The sequence below is a fragment of the Kryptolebias marmoratus genome, unplaced genomic scaffold, assembly GCF_001649575.2.
Source record: "Kryptolebias marmoratus isolate JLee-2015 unplaced genomic scaffold, ASM164957v2 Scaffold44, whole genome shotgun sequence".
Taxonomy (NCBI): Eukaryota; Metazoa; Chordata; class Actinopteri; order Cyprinodontiformes; family Rivulidae; genus Kryptolebias; species Kryptolebias marmoratus.
The window spans coordinates 38,688-49,474 of record NW_023665778.1 but is presented as its reverse complement, the minus strand read 5'-3'; the positions used below and the strand labels follow the sequence as shown (position 1 = coordinate 49,474).

The window sequence follows — 10,787 nt, the reverse complement described above, 5'->3', positions numbered from 1 at the left end:
GTCCAGAGGCCATTGTCTTTGATGATGGAATATCAGCCAGTTCGGAGTAGTTTGCAATTTCGCTCCTGTTTACAGTCTGAGTGCTGGTCGATCCGTGAACCCATCAACGAATTTGACGATAATCCTGGTAACTGCCTGGTCCAAAGAGCAGAAATCCTGTTATCAAAAACCCAAATATTTAAGGAACCTCCACGTCGGTAGGTACACAGTCTTCCACTCCTGCCAGGAATCCACTGTATATCCAGCGAGACATATCCCGAGACTGGACTCTCCTTCACCCAGTCGAGGAAATTGTATCAATTGAAATTGAAATTGAAATTAAATACCATAGATTTCTACATTGACTTGTTTATTATTTTATTGTCTGTTTCCATTAAATTTGATAGTTTTTAGATTTTTCATATATTGTTCATTGTAGTGCGATGATCTTCAACGATAATTTGTGAATGTCTAAAGATTCAAAAACAGTTTTGTTTCTCCCAAAACGTAGATATGTCTGTCTCCTTCCACCCAGTGTGTCTCTGCTGGAGGACTGATGGGTTCCTCTCAGAGGTCAGAGGTCAGAGGTCACACAGCCAAACTCTCATTGACTTCCATTGGATCTGAGCTCCAAACAGGAAGTGAAGGCTCCTCCTCCATGAACCCTGTAGAACCATCAACCTGAACCTGTGGGACCATCAGAACCTTCTGCTGCTCACGGGTCAAGAAGTTCTGATCCAACTGATAGTTTTCACTCAGAGACTGTTGGTCTGAGGCTTACTTTTTACTCTGTGGTGGGAATCACCATGGCAACCAGTGCCTCAGCTCCCTTTTTTTGTTTTTTAGGATATCTGGTTCTTTTTCCTTCTTTCCATATAGTTTACTGACACGTTTTCCAAAGTTTGGTTGACCTGTGAGCATGACGTCCCTCTGCTGCTGGGGGTGTCCTCTCTCAGAAGTTTTAAAAGAAAACCCAGATGAGTCTCAGCTCAGTTTTAGATGGGGGTGGAGGGTCAGTGATGATCCCTGGTTTCCTTCTAATCTTGTTCTAACTGTCTGTGAGAAGGACATTGTTGGTGTTTTTAATGAATCTCTTCTGTTCTGAGAGCTTCAATAAGAAGCAGCTGATGTTGGCTTCTCTTTTCTCTTTGACTGAAACGTTCCTCCTGATCATGACTGGATGGTTGAGGATCCACACTGACGCTTGTTGTCAGTATTATTACACTGTGTTTAACGTGCTGGTTAACACTGCAGTCTGAATTTAACTGAAGACACACAGCTTTTTGAATATTTACACTGTTGTAAATGTGAAAACCATGATGATAAACTCCTCACAGGTTTCCTTTTTCTCTCTTGCTGCTTATTTGGACTCTGAAGTTGTGAAATATTTATATTTCACTGTTGTAATGTCTTTATATGTTTTCATCATTGGTTGTAATGTTGTTCTGATTGTGGTTATCTGTGTGAACAGGAGTTTACATGAACCTATGTACCTGTTTCTGTGCAGCCTGTTTGTAAATGACCTGTATGGGAGTACAGGCTTGTTTCCCTTCCTGCTGATCCAGATTCTGTCAGACGTTCACACTGTTTCTGCTCCGCTCTGTTTCCTGCAGGTCTTTATAGTTCATTCTTATGGAGCGGTAGAGTTTTTGAACCTGGCCGTCATGTCGTACGACAGGTACCTGGCTATCTGCTATCCTCTGCAGTACAACAGCAGGATGAGCCCTAAAAGGATCGCCCTGCTCACCGCTGTAACCTGGCTGTATCCTTGTTGTATCGTGTTTTTCTCCATAGCTCTGATTTTACCTCTGAAGCTGTGTGGGAACCAGATTAACAAAGTTTACTGTGACCTGTACTCTGTGGTCAAACTGGCCTGTTCAGACACCACTTTCATCAACATTTATGGCCTCACAGCTACTTTCAGCACCATCTTCATTGCTCTGCTTTTAATCCTTTTCACCTACGTTAAGATTTTTCTTGTGTGTTTTTCTGGATCCAAACAGACTCGACAGAAAGCCATCAACACCTGCACGCCTCACCTGGCCTCCATCTTGAACTTCTCCTTCGGTGGCAGCTTTGAGGTATCCCAGAGCAGATTTAACATGAGCTACCTGCCGAACGTGCTGCGGATTTTCCTGTCCTTATATTTCCTAACCGTTCAGCCTCTTTTTAATCCTCTGATGTATGGCCTGAAGATGCCCAAAATCCGCAACATTTGCAAAAACCTGATACTGAATGTGGACCGCTGACATGAAGCTGCCTGACGACGCTTCATTTAATCACAGAGTTTTAACTGTAGATGTTTATTGGTTTTATAAAGTGTTAATAAAAAGACATTCACTCAAGTTTTCAGGTTGTGTCAATCAGATAATTAAGGGGACAGTCCTACAGCAGAGAGATGCACTGGGTGGAAGAAGACAGAAATACCTACGATGGGATGGAATAACAAAAATATTTGCAAAATCTTGGGAGGAGTAGCAAACTAAAACAGCAAGATGAAAAGTGAAGATTTACTGGCCAGTAGTGACAGGTCCGTTTCAGTGCTTGTACACTGACAGGCCTAAATATACATAAAGAGGATTATCAAAGTCTGTAACACATCAGCATGAAATACCTTCATTAGCTTTAAAGGTTTTGTTTTGTTGTGCTTATTTTTACAAATTTAAGTGTAAACAGGTGCTTTGAGAGGGGGTGGAGGAAGCCATTTACAGCGGGTGAAATAACTGTTGAATACATCACTAATTTTGTAAGTAAATATATTTCTGAAGGTGCTATGGACATGAAATTCTCACCAGATGTCATTACCAACCCATCCAATCCACACAGGCAAACAATCAAACCACTGAAGTCCATAAATGAAGTTATGTGTAATAATGAGAAATGACACAGGGAACATGTATTTAACACGCTTACTGAAGTTTAATACTTCGTACAGAAGCCTTTGTTGGGTATGACAGCACCAACTCTCCTCCTGTAAGGAGAAACTAGTCACATGCATTGCTCAGCTGTGATTTTGGCCCATTCTTTCACACAAACACTCCTAAAATCCTGAAGGTTGTGTGTGCTCCTCCTATGAACTCTGACCTTTAGTTCCTTCCATAGATTTTTGATGGGATTCCATTTCAGCGGACTGACTGGTCCCTTCTCGCAGCTTTATTTGTTCTCTGAAGCCAGTTTAGAGTTTCTTTGGCTTTGAGTTTGGGATCATTGTCTGGCTGAAATGTCCACCCTAGGTTCATCTTCATCATCCTGGTAGAAAGCAGCAGATTTGTATCAAGAATGTTGTGGTACATTTGTCCATTCATTCTTCTTTCAGTTATATGAAGTTTGCCAGTGTCATATGCTGAACAACAGCCCACACCATGATGTTGTCCCCTCCAAACTTCACTGTTGCTACGGTTTATTTGGGGTGAAATGCAGTGTTTTTGGCCTCCAAACATGGTGTGTATTATGGCACCCAAACAATTTAATTATGGACTCATCTGCGCAGACTATATGCTCCCAGTATTTCACAGACGGGTCTAAATGTTGTTGAGCAAACTTTAAAAGCACTTGAACATACTTTTTCTTCAGCAATAGAGACTTGCATGGTGAGCGTGCATCCTGGCCATGGAGGCTGAGTGCATAACTCATTGTTCTCTTTGAAACAATTGTACCTGCTGATTCCAGGTCTTTCTGTAGCTCTCCACAGGGGGTCCTTGGCTCTTGGACAACTCTTCTGATAATTCTTTTCACTCCACTGTCTGAAATCTTGTGGGGAGCACCTGGTCATGGCTGGTTTATGACGGAAAGATATCCTTTCCACTTCCTGATTATGGCCCCAACCGTGCTCACTGGACCCTCCAGTGGTTTAGAAATTCTTCTGTAACCAATGCCAGCAGTGTGGTTGTGAAGGTCTTGAGAGGTCCCCTTTAGAATTGTCACATTAAGGTGGTGGAAGGGTTTGAGCACCTCTGTGACCCTCAGGGCTATGTTGTCCAGGACATTAGCCCCTGGTAGGGTCTCCCATGGCAAACTGGCCTCAGGTGAGGGGTCGGTCTAGGAGCAGTTGGAAAACCCCAATGGACAATGATCATAAGCATCATGATAGCTTGCCTGGAATATGGAAACTTTGGCACTCACAATCCCCCGGCTGAGCACCTCAGTGATGAATTTTCTCCCATTGAAGGAGAGGGTCATCTCTCTGCGTCTCCGAGCTGCAGGAGGGAAGGTTCTGAGTGAACCTTTCAGGTTACCCAGCCTTCTTGGAGTCTCTGGATGGTGTCCTGGAAGGGGTTCTGTCTGGGGATTCTGTTGTTCTCCTGGGTGACTTCAATGTCCATGTGGACAATGACAGAATTATCTGGAAGAGGTTGATTGGGAGGAACAGCCTCGCTGATATGAACCTGTGTGTTCTGTTACCGGACTTGTGTGCTCGGCATGGGCTGTCTATAATGAACACCATGTTCAAGCAAAGGGTGGTTCATAAGTGCACTCTGTACCAGGCCACATTAGATCAAAGTTCTACTATCAATTCTGTAATCGTGTCATCAGATCTGCAGTCCTATGTTTTGGACACTGAGGTGAAGAGAGGGTCAGAGCTGTCAACTGATCACTAGCTGGTGGGGAGTTGGATCTGGTGGCAGGGGACACTGCTGGACAGAAATGGTAAACCCAAACAAATAGTGAGGGTGAATTGGGAATGACTGCTGGAGCCCCCTGTCCATGAGAGCTTCAAGTCACACCTCCGGGAGAGTTTTTCACGTGTCCCAGGGGAGGTCAGGGACATGGAATCTGAATAGGCCATGTTCATGGCTTCTATTGCATCCAGGAGCTGTGGCCTGAAGGTCAGTGGTGCCTGTCACGGCTGTAACAGGAGGACCCTCTGGTGGATACCAGCGGTTGCAGAGGTCATCAGGCAGAAGAAAGGCCTTCTAGGGATTAGCTGTACCTGAGGACTTCTGGTGCAGCTCACTTGAGCTTGGGAAGAATTCGAAGAGGCCATGGAGAAGGACTTTCAGTTGGCCTCGAGGAGGTTCTGGCAAACCCCTCGAAGACTAAGAAAGGGAAAGTGGGCCCCGACTCAGGCCGTGCTTGGTCTGGGTGGGGAACTATCCCGGACTTGGGATATTGTTGAGCGGTGGAGAGAGCATTTTGAGGATCTCCTAAATACGGTCACCATGTCCACCTTTGAGGAGGCAGAGTCTGGGCACTCGGAGGAAGATGAGTCCATTACTATGGCAGAGATAACCAAGGTAGTCCAACTGCTCCCCGATGGAAGGGCGCCGAAGGTGGAGCAGTGTGGCTTTTGTTCCAGTCGTGGAATAGTGGACCAGATCTTCATGCTTGTGGGATTGTTAAGGGGGTCGTGGGAGTTTGACTCTCCAGTCTACATGTGTTTTGGAGATTTGGAGAAGGCTTATGACTGTGTTCATCATCCACTGGAGATGGATTGATGGATCAGGGCCTCGTCCGCAGCAATGAGGGCGTTGCTTCGGTCAGTCGAGGTGAAGAAAGAGTTGAGTCAAAAGGCAACGCTCTTGATTTACTGGCCCATCTACGTCCCAACCCTCACCTACGGTCATGAAGTTTGGATCATGACCAAAACAATGAGATCCTGGATCCAAGCGGCTGAAATGAACTTCCTCCGTAGGGTGGCCAGGCTCAGACTTAGAGATAAGATGAGGAGTTCTGGTATCCGGGGGTAGCTCGGAGTAGAGCCGCTGCTCCTTCGCATTGAAAGGAATCAGTTGAGTTGGGTCGGGCTTAGGAAGCCTCCTGAACGCCCCGCTTTGGAGGTTTTTCAGGCTTGTCCCACTGGAAGGAGACCTTGGTGCAGACCCTGAACTCGCTGAAGGGATTATGCATCCTCCCTGGTCTGGGAACACCTTGGGATCCTCCAGGAACTGCAGAGTCTGCAGAGTCTGGCTGGGGAGAAGGAGGTCTGAGTTCCCCTCCTGGACCTTTTGCCTCCACGACCCGACTACAGATAAATGGCAGAAGATGGATGGATGGAAGCTCTTGAGACAGCTCACTGGTTTTACCCATCATGACGTTTCTTGTGTGGCACTTAGCTCATGAGAGACCTTTTCATAGGCCATCAGTCGAACCAGCTGATTTCAGCTTTCTAAAGCCTACAATGGAGCATTAAGCTTGAAACTCAATCAGTTTCCCTTTTAATTTATACCTTCACACATGTGACCAAACATCTATCTGTGAGCCAGGCAAACAGACCCTAATGACCCTCAGGAGGGTGATTAATCTGCATGTTAGTTTAGCTGCATAGACTGAGCAGCTCATGCAGTTTAAGGCTTGGAACTCCAGACTGACAGGGTCAGTTGATTTAACAGCGTGTTCACTGAAACTCTCAGTGTAAATGAGTCCGAGTGAGTCCTGCTGTCCCGGAATAGAAACACACTGATGCAGCGTTTAGTTTTGCTCACATGTTGATTTCCTGTCTCAGTTATCAGTGGTTTCTGTGGTTTTCTGAATGTTAAAACATCGCTCTTGCAGTTCAGTTTCACAGTTCAGACTCTGCAGACTTGCTCTGGTATCAGGTTCTGGGTCAAACATGGCTGACCCAACAGAACCAGGATCCTCAATCACCAGCAACCAAACCAACTGTTATCTGGGTCACAGATCATCTGTTCCTGTCTTCATACTGATCTACAGCCTGGTGTTTCTGGTGAGTTTCATATCGTTCTGGTGTAGATTCTCAGTCATCTGGGACATGGTAAATTAAAAAAAGGTTAAAAGATAAAAGCATCTGGGCTTCTGTTTTGTTGTTCAAGATGTTTCGCTTCTCATCTGAGGAGCTTTATCAGTTCCAAAAACCAGAGATTGTGGAGGTCTAATCTTTTAAACTGAGCTTGAACTCCACACTCTGTTTTTTGGATCTGACAAAGCTCTTCGGATGATGAGCGAAGTCCAGTTGTCTTTGTTTTAAAACTTTGTTTGGAGTGTCATGTTTATGTTCTGTCTGCCAAAATAAAAGTTTACTGATATGAAGAAATAAGTTTACAGTGGTTTTGTTTTTTGGGGTTTTTTTGCAACAAAATAAAAGCCACTCCCACTGACTCTTCAGTTCTCGTACATCCGTTGTTATCATTAGGTGTTGTTTGAAAAACTTCCTCTGATATATTTTTACAAAGTGTTAAAATAGAAGATGTTCAATCTTCATTTCTCCGTTACTAAGGGTGATCCCCACGGTTCTGTTCTTGGACCAGTTTTGTTCACCGTATATATAAATAACATTACATCTTTAAAAGACAAAGTCCGTCTTTATGCTGATGATACAGTTCTGTATTTCTGTGCAGACTGAGGCACTTCACTGCTGACATTTTGAAATGATCCTTTAATTCCCTTTTCTCTCTGCCCTGGACTGCAGCGATGGTGTTTATGGTTCTGCAGCATACCCCACTGACCTAAGATTCATTACAGGAGACAGCAATGAAGCACACCATTGTGTACTATACCAAAACTCTGCTATCCAACCTTGTTCTGTCAGAAGAGATCAGCACATTAATTTATTTACTTACAGAGCCACTTCACAGAGACTATCTCCTTTTTATCCGACCTGCTTTCCTGGGCTGTTAGTAATTATTAAACCCATTCTGAATCAAGGCTCACCCAACATGATCCAAAAAGTCATACAGAGCAAGATCAAGTTAATTATTAACTTGATCAATTTAAAGTGTCATTGTTATTAACTTAAGTTATTTTTGTTTTGTTTTACTGTATTTTCTGTATATTAATGTCTTCTGGTTGTATTTTATTTGATTGTAATGTATGCACTTCAGCATCATTGAAACTGAGGGTTTTCCCTCACTGGAGTTTTTCAAAGACTAAATAATTAAAGAGAGGTGCTTGTAATAAAGTCCTGGGGTCTCAAAGTTTGTGATCTATAAAACCCAAACATGGCGAGAAAACGTGCGGTCCCTCACGCCAACTCTGAGCCATGCGTCCCATATATGCTTGTTTTGGAGACAGGGGGAACTGGGGACACAGATGGTGAAGTGGGGAACTGAAGCCACACTGCATCCTGATTCCTCTCACATATTTAATTTCACTTAGATTAACTTTATCAGAAGCTTTCAGAACAGCAGGATTATTTATGCTTCTGCTGGTGAGCCAGAAGTTTCCTTCCCGCCACATTCCTGACCCTGGATGATCACCAGGCTGATGTGTCCCACAGATGCTGTCATCCCTAAGTCCTTTAAAAAAACCTCTTGAAATAAACCACTTCAGTCTGTTCTTCTTGTTTTATCTTCAGGTGGGTTTGGTCTTCAACATCTTCACCATGTGGTTTCACTGCTGTCAAGCTCGTCAGCATCTGTCCAACAGCTGGAGGATGTACTTGAAGAACCTCACGGCTTCTGACCTCCTGCTCTGCCTCAGCCTCCCTTTTCGCATCACCAAATACAGCAGCTGTTCCTTCAATGTTCACCTGCTCTTCTGCAGCTTTGGAGCCTCTGCCTTATACCTCAACATGTACGCCAGCATCCTGTTCATGGGCTACATTGCTGCCTACAGGTAAAACATCTTTTCTGACATTTTTCAAACCCGGCAGGTCAAAGCTACCCTCCAACGTCTCATCCCTGATCAAAGCCCGACAGCTTGAATACAGCCAAATTAGAAAAGTTATTCCATCATTACCTGAATAAGACATTTGGGGAAGTGCAGCAACCTTCCATTCACCTCTTAGAGTTACCACGTCCGAGATCACTGAGGATCTACACAAATATATCGGTTCCACCATTATTTTCTTCTGTCTCACTGGCCAAAAACACACAACTTTACTCCCTCACAAACGTCTTCCCAGTAAATCCTTCAGGTTTCTTGGCTGCTGCTTGGAGTCTGGAGACCTGCTAGGCCGCTACACGACATCAACGAGCTTCTTCTTTAGCCACTCCTTTGTTTCTTTGGTGAGATGTTTTGGGTCTGCTGGAAGATCCATCCACAATTTATTATCAGTTTTCTTGCTGAGTGAAGAAGGTTTTATAACACACGGGCCCTTTCAATGTGTTGATGTCGCCCTGTACCTATAGTTGAAAGACAGCCCCAAACCACAATTCTTCCACCTCTGTGCTTGACTGTGAGGATGGTTCATCAGTTCATATCCTCCAAACATGGCCGGGTGAGCTGGATTTTGGTCTCCTCTGTGTTCATGGACCTTCTTCAGCTGGGAATGGGCCTGTACATGGGTCTTCTTTATCTGGGGGAGCTTCAGTCCATCACAACATAGTGTGGGACCGATGTTGTTCTTGTTGACTGTGGTCCCAGCTTCAGATCATTCACGAGCTCCTCCTGTGTAGCTGTGGGCCTTACCTTAGCTTACCATCCTCCTCCTCAGGAGATCTTACATGGAGCTTCAGACTGAGTGGTTGATGGTCATTTTGTCTTTTATTTCTCAATAATGGCATCAGCAGTTGTCTCCTTCTCACCAAGCATCTTGCTGATGGTCTTGTAGATCTACTGTGTGGTCCTTCAAAGTCCTCTGACAGATCTTTGGTTTGAGCCATGGTGGTAGAGAGGTTGGGATGGAAAAAACTGATTCTGTGAACAGGTGTGTGTGTGTGTGTAGTTGAGCTAAGATCAGGAGTGTCTAAAGTCTAATTGATTGATGGATGGATGGATGGATGGGTCGATTGATTGATTGATTGATTGATTGGTTGATTGATTGATTGACTGTAATCTGTGTGTCACATGGGCACATAACTAATCTGTAGGGGATCAAATCCTGGTGTTTATCCTTCAATGACTTGCAGATCAATGTATAACCTTTATGTAAACTTTTATCTGGATTTTGAATTGACTTTCTATCTCTCTGCATTAAAATGAAACTAACCTACCATAAAAAGTTGTTTATAAGACTAGAAATCATTAAAATTATTACCAAAATGAAACTGAACTAATGTTTTTGTATTCCTCTCCAGGTACATGAGGATTTTTTATCCTTTGAGAACTCACTTCCTGATGAGTACACGAGCCACTCATATCATCTCAAAGACCACCTGGGTTTTCCTCCTGGTCCTAATGACAGTGTATACCATCCTGATGCTGATTACCTACAAACGTTTGGACTCAGCCCCTAAAACCTGCAGTGATCTGTCCAGCCAACAAACCAAACTGTTCTATTATTTTGTTCAAGTCTGTGCTGTCATTATTTTCCTGTCAGTGCTCGTCTCCCTGGTCTTCTTCTACTGCAGCACCTCCCGCAGGGTGCTGGAGGCCCAGAAGAACCAGCCGACCTCCTGCGACTCCAGGAAGCTTGTGAAGTCTCGCAGGAACATCTTGGTGTTGGTCAGTGTCTTCTGCATTTGCTTCGTCCCCTACCACCTGGTTCATCTTCCATACGTTTTCCTGCGGGAGCATCGTGTTGCGTGGTTACACGGCCTGAAGGACACGTCTGTCTTTATGTCGGTTTTGAATATTTGTCTGGACCCTCTTCTTTATGTCTTTCTCTGCAAAGATTTCAGAGCCCGACTGAACCTGAAACAAATGTTCTCCACGAACAACAACACTAACACGTCAAACACAGAAGAAAGACTAAATGAGTCAGCAGATCGCCAACAACAGCAGCTAACAGCTGGCAGCCTCCTGAACAAAGAAGCTGCAGATCCATGTGGTCAGGAAAGACAGGAATGAGGACAAAGACCCGGTCCTGTTGGAGCTCTAAACCCGGTCCTGTTGGAGCTCTAAACCCGGTCCTGTTGGAGCTCTAAACCTGGTCCTGTTGGAGCTCTAAAACTGGTCCCGTTGGAGCTCTAAACCCGGTCCTGTTGGAGCTCTAAACTCAGTCCTGTTGGAGCTCTAAACCCGGTCCTGTT

The 10,787-nt window shown here is 44.5% G+C and overlaps 2 protein-coding genes across 2 annotated transcripts; both read left to right on the top strand.

Annotated features, from left to right (window-relative positions):
• Window positions 1-1,030: 1,030 nt before the first annotated feature.
• LOC108247170 (olfactory receptor 11A1-like) lies at window positions 1,031-2,311 on the top strand. The gene has a single exon (XM_017435091.3). It carries the CDS (start codon window positions 1,296-1,298, stop codon window positions 2,226-2,228), a length of 933 nt encoding a protein of 310 aa, XP_017290580.1. The 5' UTR covers window positions 1,031-1,295; the 3' UTR covers window positions 2,229-2,311.
• Window positions 2,312-6,511: 4,200 nt separating this feature from the next.
• Window positions 6,512-10,679, top strand: LOC108247163 (P2Y purinoceptor 14-like). The gene is made up of 3 exons (XM_017435083.2): window positions 6,512-6,643; window positions 8,231-8,490; window positions 9,894-10,679. Exons 1-3 carry the CDS (start codon window positions 6,530-6,532, stop codon window positions 10,603-10,605), a joined length of 1,086 nt encoding a protein of 361 aa, XP_017290572.1. The 5' UTR covers window positions 6,512-6,529; the 3' UTR covers window positions 10,606-10,679.
• The last annotated feature ends 108 nt before the right edge of the window (window positions 10,680-10,787 follow it).